General features: G+C 39.6%; 1 protein-coding gene across 2 annotated transcripts in view; it reads left to right on the top strand.

Annotated features, from left to right (window-relative positions):
• The first annotated feature begins 259 nt into the window (after positions 1 to 259).
• The window catches only part of ephb2b (eph receptor B2b), a 171,046-nt gene continuing 154,502 nt past the window's right edge, over positions 260 to 16,803 (top strand). For both annotated transcript variants that reach the window (XM_080424114.1, XM_080424115.1), the window contains exon 1: positions 260 to 413. In XM_080424114.1, the coding sequence (XP_080280240.1) occupies positions 362 to 413 (52 nt within the window). In that variant the 5' untranslated portion in view covers positions 260 to 361. The remainder of the gene's footprint in view (positions 414 to 16,803) is intronic.

Below are 16,803 nucleotides of genomic sequence, written 5' to 3' on the forward strand. Positions count from 1 at the left end.
CGCGCTCATGAGAAACCGCTGGCTATTCAAACACGTAGAATAGGGTTAAAAATGTATTCACGTAAACAAATATTTATTTGTGTGTGAGCACGACGTGTAGCTGTTTTGGCAGCGCGGCGCTCCGCCACGAGTATTTTCAGTATTGCACAACACTCCCCTCTGTCTGCGGTTTTTGGTCTCGTCCAAACTTGCTTCAGATGTGAGTAGTTTCTGCATGGTATCTGGGAGAGCAGCGCTCCATTGAAGGTGAAGGTCCGCTCGTCACCCCAGCTCGGCGTTCCCCGTCAATGGCTTTTTTCGGGACGTATTTTATTATTTGAATGTCTGGGCTTTTTAATCTTTTCGTCCAAAGAAACCAATAATGGATATTCTATGGATATTATGGATAATACCCACCGTAATTGCTGTTGAAGGTAAGATAGTGTTTCACTCCCCACCACATCACCACCACATCTCGCCGGCTTGAGTTTCCGAGCGAAGCGCGTCAGTGCTTTGCCCAGTGGTTTTATTACAGAGAGTACCGGACAAAGAAAATGCATCGGATTTCTGTTATAGTGACCGTTGTGTTGCTCACCATCACAGCAGCAGGTATACTCTGCTGCTGTGATTTGTAACCGAGTCACACACACACACACACACACACACACAATCAAAAAAAATCTCAGGAGGATTGTCGCGGAATGGACAAAACATGTTCCCGCATCCCCACAGGTAGGGACCGGGTGATGCTGGTTGGCATGATGAAGGGCATCATCATGCTTGGCCGATAAATCGCACGTGTTTACGTCTCAGTAGCTTTAACATTGTGTCTGGAATGATGATGATGGGCCGATTGTTACGAACCGTAGCCCCCAAAAAGTGATCGTAAACGGGTTGGTTGGATCTGTGTGGGGTTTCCCCCTCCCCTGCTATGACCGGTGATTAAAGCACTACATTTTAAGACCTGTCTCTTTCTTAACATGGGCTTTAAGTGAAAATATCAAATAGGCTACACCACTGTTTCCCAAACAGTGGGTCGGGACCCGTTTGTGGGTCGCGGACACATTTGTATGGGTCACTAGAACATGTCAGAACATTTTAAATAATAAAATAAAAAAAAGCTGAATATTTCATGAATAAAATAAATAAGTAATGATTTTTCAAAATAATATGAATTAATTTTTTTTTTAAAACAAATGTTTAAGAAGTAGTGAAAATAGCCGATCTACAAGCTGCAACCCGGCGCAAAGCGTGGCGTTGTGAGCTTGTAGATCGGCAATTATCACTAGTTTGGGTACCGCCGTACCGGGCAAACGTCTAATTTCTCTTATGGGTCTTGAGCTAAAACGTTTGGGAACCACTGGGCTACCCAACGCTACAATCCACTATCCAGTTGAAACGAGGCTGTGTCGTTACTGTGCGCTCGTCGGGACGCAGAGCAGAGCTGATGGGCAGTGGGGAGCGTGGCTAAACGGACAATGAAACAGGTTGAATGGGTGCTCAACGGGAACCCCACCATATGAGCACATAAGTAGGTGCTTGGCGAATATTTTGATAAAGGGTGCACAAACAGCTTGGTGAATTATTTATGATCGTTTTTCCATCGCAATTATTAGTCGCTAAAGACACACAAGTGGGTTTGGACACAATAATTGACTCGAGAAGAAGGGGGTGCGTCGGTCAGCCCGTCTATTCTTATCTATTCTGAGGACACTTGCAGAAAACAAACCTGTCTTCCTGTGGTCAGTTTAAAGGCAAACATCATAATTACAAGTGCAGCCAAGTGTAGGGGGAAAAACACAGATGCGGTGCAGAAGTAGGCTAAGGCCTTGTTTAGATGTTTGTTTTAGATGTGTGATGATTGCTGTAGGCTACTACAATTTAATAACAGGCCAAATAGGCCAGTGGAGCAGCAGAGTCAGTATAGTAGCCTATAGAGAGTCAATGTAGCCATTCCTGTTAGGGTTGATAAAGAAATTGTTTCTTTGGGCTTTACATAAAAGTAGCCTACACTTTGTAGAGTTTGGATGCCTGCATCTCAATTATTAACAAGTAGGCTAGACTTAAGATTGACTAGCAGCACTGTCTGAAGCCCTGCTAAGGCTCTTTTAATTAGATTTGTCAGTGTCACAAATTATTGATGTACCGATATATATTTTACATTTTTAGCATTTTAATTTTTGTGTTTAATTACAAAAAAATGTACAGAAGGGATTCAATGGTGAAACCTTTAGTATTATGGACAAATATAGAAGTTATGTAAATTATCTTCGTTAAATTCATATTTTAATGTAGGTAGTCTATATTTGATTGTATTGGATTTTTTCCCATATTAAATTAAATGGATGAGATATGAGATATATATAATATATATATATTTTTATCAGCAGTGTTATTCAAAATTATTTGTAAATATAATAGATTAAAATTTAAATGTTCTCCGTTTGAATACAATTATTCATGAGAGATCTTAAAAAGCTTTATTTATTTTTGTTATATTCATGTGTTGCAATTTATTCAAATATTGCAATCATTATTATAATTGTTATAAAAGTTCATAATTGATGAATTGTCCAAGACCAAAGTTACCCAATCGTTGTGAAAAACTATTCCAAAAATAAGAGGAATCTTCAACCCGTGTATTGAATTTCACACACTTTTCTCTCTCGCTTACTTAGATTATGTACAGTAAAGATGGCTACAGTTAATATGTGTTGTTCCCTCTCCATGTGAGTCTTTGAAAACCTTAATTGAAGTTCAACTGACACTGTATTTGTGTCTGGGAACCTCAGCTCATACTGTACGATTAAATAAATAGTTGGACACATTTTACGCTGAGCAATGTGGTTGCATGAGTACAGTGGGGGTTGGTTTCTCTAGTGGCAAATAGTGTTTAAAAATGTATTAAGGTTTATTTCTTCCTTGCTTAAGTAATCTACTATAGAATGAAAATAAAATACACATTGCGGTGCTCTCCGTCTCCAGCCTGCTGTATGGAAGGAATTCTTCTTTTGCGACGCACTAGGCCCTTCACCATCCCAACATGACCACCCTCCATTTTGCGCTTCCCATCTCCCGACCCATCATCCAATCAAGTTACAGGAATGGCGCTTACGTATGAGAAATAAAGGGTTGAAAAAGAGGTCACTGCAGCTCTAATCCGAAAAATCAGCACGCAACATTGAAGAACCTTTCAGTTGACTGTTCTGTCATTTTTAATGTCATGGCATGGTTATACCGATAACAGTTCTACCGTGGTCGTGTTTGTTTTTAGAAAAGTGCACATTTGCGTTATGCTTTTATCTTGAATAGTTTCTGCGATACTTCAGTCTTTTATGTAGCACAAACAACCTCATAACTTTGGAGAGTTTATTATATCAAGCTTGGTTGACTATTGTTTGTTTAGTCAAAGCATTGACCACGTTATCGTTTGGATGTCGATACACAGCTCCAAGTCTATATTGGTAAAGAAAGGTCAAGTAATAATGTGTAATCTTTAAGTTTAATGTCAATAGGGAAGGAGTGTTATTGGAGTGGTGATAATACAATTTTCAATTGGTTTTATTATTTGATACCCTATGCATTGCGATGCATTGTGAGCTTGTACATCAGCTATCTTTGAATAGCCGAAGTATTAGATAGATTCCAAGTGGTTAAACTTATTGGGATGTTATAACACATTTTGCTGGGGACCCCCTGGAACCCCTTAAAGGACTTTGAGAACCAGTGGTCTAGAGTGACAGTGACATTACGAATCCTGTTTCATAAAATCTAATAGAAATATTCCATAGATCTTGTGAGAATGTAGTTAAACCGGACATCTAAACATTATTTATTACTTTCACAGCATAGGCATTTGGCCTACTTTCCTATTCAGAGTGATGTAAATGGCGTGTAACAATAGAATATGCTTCAATTCCTAGATCACCAACAATACAAACATATCATCAATGATGAGCAGTACAAGGGCCAAACTTACAATGCCATCTCATTATACTGTTATCCTACATGAGTGCGTTGTAGAGAAGCTCTATTAAAGGTATAGTAAGTGGCAAAATATAGTTGGAACTAAGGAAAGAGGAAGGTGAGATCCCCCCCCCTTTGCAATTTTTTTCATCCATTAACTTGATTTGGATAATCACGTTCATACTCTCCAACTCTCTATAGCTACCAAACAGGTTGAACAAATAGATATCAGTGGTATGTTCTAGTTTTTTTTTCGGAGGGCATACGATAATCATTCCCTGCACGACATGCGCGTGGTCATTGGATGAAATGGTTAGTAGAGCGCTATGCTTTTTTTCAAAAGAAATCTGCACGCCATACTACTTAAATAGCGTAGCACGATAGAACACACCACTGGTAGATATGATGGTGGTTCATTCAAAGGCATTTAATTTACTTTCTTGAATCCTTAGTGACCCTTAGTGATAATTAGTGTAAATGTAGAGGTGCTATTGATGCAAAGCCTTCTTGGTGTAGTGAATAGAAACAGGCTCTTTAGGAGAATTAATGACAGTAGAACTGGCAGTGAAATTAGCCTGGCAGTGTCCAGCATGCCACTAAAACATGTCTGTGGATTTATACCACCATTAGCCTACCTATTAATTATCGCCTATATGCTTAGCTTGCAATACTACTCAACTGCAACATCTTATCTACTGATTCTGATGACTGAAAAACATTATTTTCCCCCTTACTTTCTTCTCAGTTAGCCTTGTGGTACTATACTAGAACAAACTTTCTTTCGGGGCAGGCTGTTTCTTCAGCTTTAGCTATACAGTATGTTGTGGTTTTCGTACAGTATTTGTACCATTTTAAATGCTGTGAGCATTTGCAATAGTGAGTGAGGTAGGATGTTGCTAGAATGCCACAACAACCTCCAGACAAGACATGTAGGCTGTTGTTGTGACAGCCAGCTGGCTAATCTTACAACTTTTTTCTTCTTCTGAAGTTGGTGTAAGGGGACATAAAACCATCGTGGAAGCTGCTGAAGTGGGATAGAATGAGATCAGAGTGTGTGGAGTCTTAGGGAAAAAAAAGAAAAGCTTCAGAGATTTGATTGCATTTCAATGTGTGCTGCATTCCTCCAGCCTCCCCTCTTGTGCACTAGAACCCTATCAGTTGAAAGTGAAGGAGTGCCAAATGTTGGCCATGCTAATTTATTTTATATTCTTTTTTTCCCAGTCTCTATTCCATTTAGTCTATAAGCTATATTTATAGTCTGTGAATGGCATGTTTTAGCATATCACCATTTTCTCCCACGCTGTGAGGCAGTACAACAGTTCAAGGCGCAGTATGATCTTTAACGTTCCAAAAAACCCTGCCAAGTTTGTAAAAGATACGCTGCTATGTAAATTCAGAAGGTGTTTTTGAACCGATATTGTATGTGTAAGGAATAGAAGTGAGTGGAGCACGGAAGCATTAGACAATGGCTTGTGAAAGTGTAACAAAAGACAGAGGAGTGAGGGGGGCTCAGAAACAGGATTATAGATAAAGGTAAAATGAGTGACCATATACAATCCAGTGTTTTCTCAGTCTGCACAGTGAGCAGATGCAGGGAGCTGGTCCTGCACGCCAACCGCCACAGTAGGTTTTCACAAAGAATCTGTCTCTATTCAGGCTAATCCATGCCGCTCAGGGCCCAGGCATTGTCACTTTGCATGCAAAATTTCAATTAGTGCCGGTACCAGTTGTTTTAGTCGTGGAAGCAGTGTCACATTTCTGTACATCTATGGCTACCTTGAGGGTGAGATTAAGGCAAGAACACATCGCAAGGGCCCTGAGATGATGCTCAAAATAGTGAGGTAGATGTAAAACGACTGTCCACATGACATAATTGCCACTGGGTTTGAGCGCTGTCTTTTGTTACAGCCAAATGCACCGTTTGACTCTGGCTGCTGTACTCATGTGCCGTGTTGGTAGAGAGAACTGGTCAGACATACTGTAGTTCCCAAACCTTGGTTAACCCATTCAATCTGGGAACACATCTACAAAGGTCTTCTAAATCCTAACTGGTTTCTGAAAAACGTATGTTGCTGTAATATCAGTGGTTCTCAAAATTATATGTATTTGGTCGCGGACCCCCATCTCAAAATATTTTGTTCCAGGGATCCCCAAAAGCAAAGATTTGAGTTACAAATGTTTGTTTAATATATATTAAAAAATATATTCAAATATTTGCACACATTTTCATGATTTCTCAAAAATAGCAGATCTACAAGCTCATAGCGCTACGAGGTTGTATATCTGCTATTTTTGAATAGCCAAAGTATAAAATAATAGCTATAGCTAAAATCTAAAATGACACAGATGCGTTCCCGGGTGGAATGGGTTAAGTGCACAGAGTGTAAACATGGACACAAATGGGTACATCATCTACTCTCTGTTAAATTATTAACAACAAGGATTTTACTGTGTACGACTGCAGAATGTCATTAGTTGACAAACATGCTGTCAAGACCTGGGTGTGAAATCAGTGAAGAAAGTTGACAAAAAGAGTAGTACAACAAACAAACCAGCTTTTACATGGTACCGCTGACCCACAACTGAAGGCTGCAGTTTCTTTTAATGCTAGTTAGCATCACAACCTTATTAAGGCCTCCCATCCATGTCTCACGAGACTCAACAGCACTGAAATCAATGTCAAGAGGATAATAAATACTGTACAAAAGAGATATTTACCCTTGGTATACAGATAAATCAAATATAAAACATATGTGTGGTTTGAATGGAAATCTAGGAGCGGGGGAATGAGTGTGTAACTCATATCCCACTAGCATGTTACTTTACTGTGTGGATCTACGTTTTATATATAGAAAGGTTTGTTTACTTCAGAGAAGTCATTTACTTCAAGCCTACAGGAATCAGTGAATAGTTTGCTTGCTGTTTGAGCCCACAGAACTAGAAGAATGAATCAGACTCCACTTAGTCATCAGAAAGAGCACAATCGCCAGATTGGCCTTTTGATTTATTTACAAATAGAGGCGCATTGTGTGTGTGAATACGAGATTTTCAAAATTGCCCTATAGAAAAGTACTGTTTTTTTTTCTCCAAGAGGGATCATAGCAAACAAATCTCTTTCTTATAATATCAGACACCGTTTCAACCACAATCTTTTTCTTTAACAGTGCCTTTTTATTTCAGCGATCTGGCAAAGTAAATGCTTATGCACAGTTGTATATCCCTGCAGCGTTGGGAAATTCAAAACAGGTGAAATGTATACCGCATCTATTATGGCTATTATTATGGTTTAAAAGGAATGACGAAATGCATAAGCGCATCCATGCTCCTCTGCAGGAGAAGACTATTATTATGATCTTAATGTGCAAGCTCCTATCGTCTCTCACTTCCACACAGATAAAACTGTAACTTGCCCCGAGTTTGTTTGTGTCAAACTCAATTGTAACCAGACTTTGGTAAAATTGGATTTATGAATACGTTTTAGAGTTTGTTTTTGTCTGGTCTGTACTAACAGGACAAGTCAGGTAAATTGTTAGCCATAGAAAATTCTTATAACATAATTCTTTTCATATTTCTTTCCTTGCATATGGCTATACTTTATGGCAAACCACGCCTTTCTGGCCACCATGTAGGCTAAAACAAACAATGAAAATATGAAGAGTATTTGTCATAGGTCTTTATATGATAGCCTTCTCTGAAATAGCTTTACAAACAACTCTCAATGCACGTTATTTGTGGGATCAATGATCTCTAAAAAACTAATTGTTTATCTCAGGTGGGTCGTGCATATTGAATAACTTTTGCAAGACGCTCGACAGTGTACAACATGAGCTCTGTTCACAAAAAGTATATCACCTTCTAAACGGACAAAGTGTAGAATTTCACCCAAACCAGTTTTCTTTTAATTTAACACTACAGGCACTGTGTGCTATGAATGGTGAACAGATGCATTACGTAAAAATATATTCTTTACCCAGGATCAGTTGAATTATGGGTCTTGAGTTTTGTTTTTCTAGCAGTGCTTTAAGGATAGGTGTGTTGTTATACCCAAGGGCTATAATTGCTTCAGTCTGTGGTTCTGAAGAGTGTACGGTCTGAAAGTGAGAGGAGATTACTGTGGTTATTGTAGTGATTTCATAGTGAATCTTTAGGTCTTAATCCTAACAATTTAAGATTAAGGATAAAGATCACACCCACAAGTTAGGATGTATATCTCACCACAGTATGGCACAGAGTTCTCTTCCCTTTTCAAACTCTATTATAAAATATGTCTATTATGTAGATTACCTAATCAAGTTCGAGTTTTCAGACAGATGCTAGAAGTTAATTCAATGAGGGTAACTGCATAATTAAATCAGAGTTGCTGGCCAGTAGGTCTATTACACCTCTGTGGAGTACAGTTTGCATATCTGCTGTGGTTTTCCTGCTGACAGATATAAAACTAGCATGGAATAAATAGATACTAGATAGGCACGCAACTTGTTTCACCTCTGTGTAACCTCGTACAGGATATTTCACAGTGGAATCTAGATCAAGGATGTCCTGATATCCTGCTGTCTTAATTAGCACGTTAATTGGCAATGCACGGCCTCTCTGTGAGTCGTATTTATACTGTATTACCTGATTCACCCAAACCCTTTGGGAAACAGGAGACATGTGGGGGGTGGGGGGTTAAAATGTGCAGAAATTGAATACAATGATTCATTTCAAGTTTGATTATTTTACTTCCCTGTCTGTGATGGAGATGAAAAATTGCACAATCAATAGCTTTAATTCCAGCATTGCTGTAGGATTGGCAGACCACCAGTTTGTACACGGGTGACAGGTCTCAAGTCTCAGATAAATAACCTTCTGTCTCGGTTCATCACAAACTTGAGATGACGTGACAAATGCAACCATTACTCCCATTGCATTTGTGATGTGAATTTTAAGTCATATGTGCCCACAACATGGCGCTCATCATATTCAATGTGGTGTGTCCGACTGCTGAGCTCAAGATGCAGGGTGAAAGAAGGAGAAAGAGAGAGCGAAGGAGGGAGTGGAGCTGTGTACCCTGAGAGAGGTCAGACCTCGTTTCAGAGACCCCCATCCATACACACCCCAGGTACTGTGACACTGCCTTTATGAGCGCGCCCGGAGAACACAAACCCAGCGGATTAGTGTCTGGCTCTCAATGTCCCCGGGAGCGGAGCCCATCGGCCCCGAGACAAAGAGGGGCTGATTGCGTTGTCATCTGCATCACAAAGGGAAGCTCTTTTTTCCACCTGAACTGCTGCTGCCTCCGCATCACGCTGCACATCCCATCTATCAGCGACTCTGGACCCACGTGACATCTGCCTTTTTATTTTTTGTCTCTTTCACTGTCTTTCTCTCTCTCTGTCTCTCTCTGGCCCCCTCTGTCTGTCCAACGTGGTCCATAGCAAAAGCAGGGATGTCCCTCCTTCCCCTCCTCGCTTTTCAGACCACTGCCACTTCCTAGACTATACAGCCAAAGCTGCGCCGGCTGAATTTGGTCTTTGTCGGTAGTACCATCAGCATGGGTTTCATCAACTTCAACTCAACTTCAACTTTATTGTCACATCACAGGTCTACAGATCTAAAGAAGTGGGGGTAATTCTTTTTCGTACAAGCTCCCATCATTTGTAGTTTTCAGGGAAGAAGAATAGAGATACAGTAGAAAGCAAGAAAGAACAATCAATGTTGACTATTACATTCACACGGACACATTTGTAGTTTCCCCTCCTTTTCCCCAGCCTTTTCTGGCTCTCGTGGGCCGGCTAGCCAGAGCAGCTCACCATGGCTCAGCCAGCACACAGGCACAGACAAAAGGGCCCAATATCCCGCTGTCAGGCCTATCGGGGGGCCTAACGGGTCTATCTGTCTCACTCGGGACGCGGAGAGCAGCCCTGACTGAGGGCACTGCCAGCAAGCAGTCATGTTTTATCTGATTAGCGTACGAGGCCGGCAGGATCTGGTGTTCTGTAATAGATGAGGGTCTTCTTGTTGATGTTGACCCCAGCCTGTTCCGGCAGCCATAATACTACGAGAAACTGCAAATCCAGAGGCAGGATAGATATGTCAGGCTCTCCTTTTGGAGATTATCTTCTTATTTATGTGACACTCCACTTGATATTCTTTCATGGCTGGTTTTGGTTTTATTTTTATCGCAGATTTTTATTGTGTATAGTATACACAGTATCTTGTTATTATGCAATAATTCACCTTTTTTATTGTATTTATTGTTTTATCTTATGCAGGATTACCTGAACTCGTACTGTTCACCACCCAATGAATACATTTAATCTTTGGAAGAATGTTTTATTTCAGATAAGTAAGTATGGCTGAAAACACCATTATAAGGTGTATTTTGAATGGACTGTTTATTTAAGAGGATAAACAGGATGTGATGTTGAAAAGCAGAGAGAAAGAGAGAGATGGAACGATAGAGGGACATGGGGACAACCAAATAAGAGAGAGAGAGAATGACTTAATGTTGTATTAAAGGAGAATTTTGGACTACGTTTTTCTTACCTTTTCTATGACGTTATGATATCTTAGGATGAATGGTACAGTAGAAACATTTCATAACTCCATCCCGGGTCCGCCACAGCTTAAAACGTGCGCGGATATGCCTTGCGTTAGATCACATATTTTAATAGCTTTTTTTCCCTTTTTTTTTTAGTTCATAGTGACAGAACACTATGCAACAAAAAAAAAACTAAAAAACTAAGTCTCGCTAGACGAGATTGAAATCTCGAGATTTCAATCTCGTCTAGCGAGACTTCTATTATTATTATTATTATTATAATTTTTTACAGTGTTCTGTCACTATGAACGTCAGATCTCACTAAAAGAGGTTTTTATTCACACGTAATTGTATTAGCTCATAGCATAGGAAATTGCGGTGAGATTAATTGTGGGATCGCCTTAGCGATCACACTAATGTTATTCCCACTATTTATTTATTATTCCGCCAGTTTTTTGGCCCCTTCATACTTTTAAATTGAAACTTTGTTCCAACTCTACAACGTTCAGCCTACTTCGGACATATCGGCTACCATTTGAAATAATTTGTACTTTTAGAGATATTTAACTTCTGAAAAAAATCCCATTCATACTTTTAAATTGAAACTCAACAACGTTTGGCCTACTTAGGACATATCGTCATCCTTTGAAGTTTTGAAAAGAAATAGGACTTATAGAGATATTTAAAGATATTTCACTTTTAATTGCTAAAATAAATCCCATTCATTTGTATAGGGAAATGTCATTTAGCTACAGTGGAGCCCAGCAACTGCTTATCAGACCCTAGCAACACCATATTAGACCATAGCAACCACCTATTATACCCTAGCAACCACCGTTTTACCCTAGCAACCACCTATTTTACCCTAGCAACCGAATATTAGACCTTAGCTACCATGGCTATGGCTGAAAACACCATTATAAGGTGTATTTTGAATGGACTGTTTATTTAAGAGGATAAACAGGATGTGATGTTGAAAAGCAGAGAGAAAGAGAGAGATGGAACGATAGAGGGACACAGGGAAAAAGAGAAACCAAATAAGAGAGAGAATGACTTAAAGGTAGTGTAAGTGATTTGCAAAGTTTCAAATAATTGCAAAATGGGTATATGTTCTGATAGTACTCGTTACTATAGGGTGTCCTGTCCATGTAAGGAGTCTCCATGTCTCTCCAGCTCTTTATAAAACAGAAAATGTATTTTGTAGTTTTTTTTTTTTTTTTGTAGTTTCATTTCCAATTTTATCCAACCAGGACAGAGAACTCAATCAGGACACAGATTAAACAAGTGAAATTGGAAGTGATGACACTAAGAAATGAGCATGCAAAATTTGAACTGAAAACTATACAAATTAAGCTTAAAAATTGGTACTTTCTCCTGATTGGCTGAGATTTTGACACCTACCGAAAAATTTATTTTCTGTTTATTAAAGAGCTGGAGAGACAGGGAGACATCTGTTACTGAAAAAACACTCTATAGCAATGATTACTATCAGAATATAGTATTTTAACCTTTTAAAAAAAAACTTTTTGTTTTAACCAAAAAATATCACTTACCCTACCTTTAATGTTGTATTAAGGTGTGAGAGTTGAGGTTTTTATTCACACGTAATTGCATTAGCTCATAGCACAGGGAATTACGGTGAGATAATTAACTGATGTGGCCTTTGGCTGGACCATGTCTGCTTTAGATAGGAGGAGCTAATCATATGTTTTCCAGAAATTAATACTCATACAGCACAAATCAATTTCAAAAGCTTTCACTCCTTGACAGACCTCAGAGGTGCCTGTTCCTCGCTAAGCTTGGAGAAATGTACCATGGGCAGGTACATAGAAAGCGATATCAGTCCTTGCTGTGGGCTTTAGAATTAGCCTACACGTGGTTTGATTAAGCCAAAATCATTGTGATGCCTAGACTGGGAGAAATCCCTAGTTTATGTAGTTACTGAGGTGGTATATGAAATGGAAGGTGAAGAGCAGTAAAAGTGCTAACATGTAAGGTTAATAGTTCTAATGCAATGGTAAAGAGATGAGGCATCTCAGAGGCAAGGGTCATCGAACACAAGGATAAGTGTAGCTCTTCTTAGTTTAATCGGCTATAGTCCAATTACTGAGAACTGTACTCGGCCACAGAGGCTGATTGTCAACAGCGACTTACCCCGTGTAAGCACACAAGGGCTTTCAGATTACTGGGCGGTGGCAGGTGGAGTGTGATAGACCCAACTGTGATTTGGCTTTGAGGGTTTACAAAGGCTTTCATCAGCTGTTTGGTGCTATCTAACACAATATATATTTAACCACTGTTTTAGCCCTGGATGTTTGCCTTGATCAGTTTTTAAGGTTCTCATTTTGATCAATGGTACCTGAATGACTGACGGAGCTTCACTTGCCCTGAATAATGGAAGCCTTGAAATACACCCTGTTATTCAAACTCTCGTTTTTAGCCTACTTACTGCATAATTAGCCCCTCTTTCATTTTGTCAGTGCAAGTGGCCTAAATGTGAAACCAAAAAGTGAAATGCCAAATGACTTTGGGTTGGTTTATGTGGGCTATCCTAGGGCAAATTTCTGATCACTGAAAAGTATTACATATCTTATTGCCTATATGTTTCCCTTCCGTAGGTTAGTGAATTGCATTGTTATTTGACCAACTTGTTTTGATGTGAAATTGCCTTTTTTTTGTCTCAGTCTGATCCCAGCTGATCATAAGTCACTTTGAATTTTCTATTTCCATGTTAGGAACAGGGACACAGCAGAATTGCAATGTTGTGTTTGGTTGTTGTCACCATTTTATTCTCTTCTCTCTCTTTTCTTTGACCTCATACCTCTTGCTCATCAATCTACAGCAGCTTACAGCCCTAATCAATAACCTAGGCTTAGCATAGATTAGACCTCTTGGAACGTGTGTATGGAGTTTATGGAGTCGCATCAATAGGCAGTCTATTATTACTGTTATTTTGCATCCAATGTGTCCTGCAATAAATACTCCATTTTGCCAGAGGACGCACACCTACATTTACATAATCACTTCTCAGAAAGAGGATCCAGCAGATTGACAGATTGGCAAGACTCACACTTGTAATAGCTGCAATTCACATGCAATAACATCTCGTCTCCCTCTGGTACCCTCTCACTATTCATTGTTATTTTACCCTAATTTCATTCCCACTAAAGATTTTTCAGCTGGAAACGGTATCCCCTAAAGCATGCGACCACAAGTCGAGAGCAGCCAAAGAAATGGTAGTATAGGTCCACTGGGGTCAATGAAACAATGCCTGAGATCACAGTGCAGCCGACCTATAGCTTACTGAACCAGGAGCGAGGTATATAAGGAGATGGCGGAGTGATGACTATTTTCCATACCTTCCTCCGGCAAGGCTTTTCAGATAGTAATCACAATGGATCGTTTAGGAGAGCAGCTGGAAAATCCATAGAGGATCCTGGGAGACATGCTGTGGCTGTGAAATCAATGCAGAGATCCAGCTGAGACCATTATAATGAAATGAATAAGTCATATGATATGGTTAAATGTGTACAACGTTATTATTCACATGGTCCAAATAGCTTCCTCATTTGTAACGCAGGCTGGCATATTGTCAATAAAGGTACCACTTGTTCTCTTTTATAATAACGAGGTTTGGGCCGTTGATCCGACCAATATATCTGAGTCATAGTGTTGGGGGCTTTGTTAGAGTACCCATTGTACCCATTTTGTGCCCATATCAGGAGATGTCTGTTTCTGTCTGTCCACCCGTGTCCCTTTTAATGCCCATATATGGAGATGTATGTTTCTGTCTGTCCACCCGGTGTTTAAAGGGGTAGTTCACCCCCAAAATAACTTTTTTTCTATGGATTACTCACCCCATGGAGCCTTGAATTCATGGATATTTTTTTGTTTTTGTCCCATTCCTTCCTTTATTATTTGATTATAATAAATTTAGCCCCATTGATTCCGGTAGGAGACACAAATGCATTTGTGTCTCCTACCGGAATCAATGGGGACAAATTTATTATAATCAAATTATTGGCTTAGGAATGTGACAAAAACAAAAAAATATCTATGAATTCAAGGCTCCAGGTGGTGAGGAATACATAGAAAAAAAGTTATTTTGGGGGTGAACTACCCCTTTAATGCCGGTTGAAAGCGGTCGGTCCCATCCCATATATGCACATGACCATATATGGGCATAGCGTGGTCGGAACTGTGGCTCTGGACAACCAGATCTCTGTATCTGTCAGTCCTTGTCCCTTTTATGTCCATATGTGGAGATCGCTGATGTCATCAGTTTATGTCCATATATGGGCATGCCCCCTTTTGTGCCCATATATGGAGCTGACTGATTTGTTTGTGGCTGATGCCATGACAACACATTGAGGTTAGACAACACACTCCATATATGGGCGGAGCTGCATTGGGTATTCCTTATATGGTCGGTTATGGCTGTGTGAGCGGGACGTCAGAGGTCCGCCCGCCCTTCGGGCAGCCCACCTCCCATTAGCCGATTTTAATATAGGATAGGATAATATGTATTTTATATTTGTTTACTGAGTGTACAGCACTTAGGTTCAATGCTGTTGTTTTAAATATGCTCTATAAATAAAGTGGATTGGATTGAATTGGATATTAATATACCTCTATCGTTCCATCACCTTTCTAAAGTGCTTTACAGAATAACCAATTTAAGAAACAATAAAGCAGAGGCAGTAAAACAGCACAATTTTGTTTTCCAAAACCCTTCAAGCCATCATGTTTCTGCTGAGACTGAGATGAGACATGTGTTGTAGGTGTTTGATGCATCCTGCTCAAAGCTGCCAAAACAGTTTTTTATATGAAAATGGCAAGGTTCCAAACTGTATTCTGTGTTCATGCAAAAACAAACAAACAAATAAACCCTGGCCTAAATACAGAGTAGGTGAGAAAACGGAAATAAATATACAAACAACCTATTAGCCTAGTTATTGTGTATAACAAAACTCATTTTCACAATATTACACTTTAATTGATCAAGGTCATGCTGATTGCATTCTTCAACCAGAAGGGAGTGGTCCATCTTAAATTCGTTCCTCAGGGTCAGACGGTCAACCAGCACTTCTACCAGCAGGTCCTCAATCGCCTCCATGAAAGGGTTTGGCACAGGAGACGGGCTCTGTGGAGAGACAAGTTGTGGCTGCTCCACCACGACAACGTGCCCTCACACACCGCGCTCACTGTATCTTGGTTTCTGTGTCGTATTGTTGGAAGGGTTAGGGTCAGGATTATGGTAACCATGTTGCTCCATGTTTGTGCCACCTCCAGTTACGTGACGGAGGGTAATAGCAGTGTAATTACAGAACAGCGTGGAACAGAAGCACCGAGTGAGAGAAGTGATCAATATTATAGCAGAATAGTGGCAAGATGTTGCGCAACACTGTGACAAAAGCGGTTACTCTATTAGCATTGAGTGGCTGCCACAGTCCTGTTACTTTTCGTACACACCTCTTATAAATGTGTATATTATATATATATATACACATACATATATGCGCGCGCACACACAATTTTATTTAATTTTAAAGGCCACAGAAAAGGATTGTATTTTGCGACCATGTTCATGGTTATCCTACAAAAAAATGCATGCAAAGAAATCCGTTGTTGATTCGGCAAAAGATGTCTTTTTCATGTGAAATCCAAACGGGGGAAACCAAGTTACCAACAAGTTAACTTTGCTGAATGATTGAAAAGTATGCTCAGTGAAATTTCTGACAGCCATTCCATGCTGGTGTATTTACATAGGGAACGTAGTTTTTTTTCCTTCATAAATTTACCTGCAAGGCAGCCACTGCATTTTAGTACTGAAAAAAAATGCAGTTCTGTCTTAAAGTAACTCAGGAAAATAAGATAAGATACCTGTCCTTGACACTTCAGGAAGTTGAGGGCGAACTTCAACTGCTGTGTAAACTGCTGTGGGTCAAAATGATGTCTTTCCGCAGAATAAAAGCAATTTTTTCAATAAAATGATTATGATAACAAATAACAGTTTAAATCACTAGTATAGTAGTAAAGGATTAGTGGGGGCAGCACTGTTTAACAGACTTCCCTATTAAATACATAAACAAGTACATGCTTACAGTATGTAATATATCAATATTATCCATTAGTGTATTATTATATACCCTTGAAATGGCATAGACTAAGTCAAAATGGTATCAGTTATTGGGAAGAATAAATAACTAAATGACATGGTCACTCCTTTTTCCTTGTGTTACTTTAGGACCTGTCTGACACTGTGAAGCAGTCATGCAGGCGTATTGCCTGCATGTGGTGACTGTATGAGTCCCCTGATGGACTTGCTGTCAGAA

Source organism: Gymnoscopelus braueri (assembly GCF_963280865.1).
Source record: "Gymnoscopelus braueri genome assembly, chromosome: 3".
Classification (NCBI taxonomy): Eukaryota; Metazoa; Chordata; class Actinopteri; order Myctophiformes; family Myctophidae; genus Gymnoscopelus; species Gymnoscopelus braueri.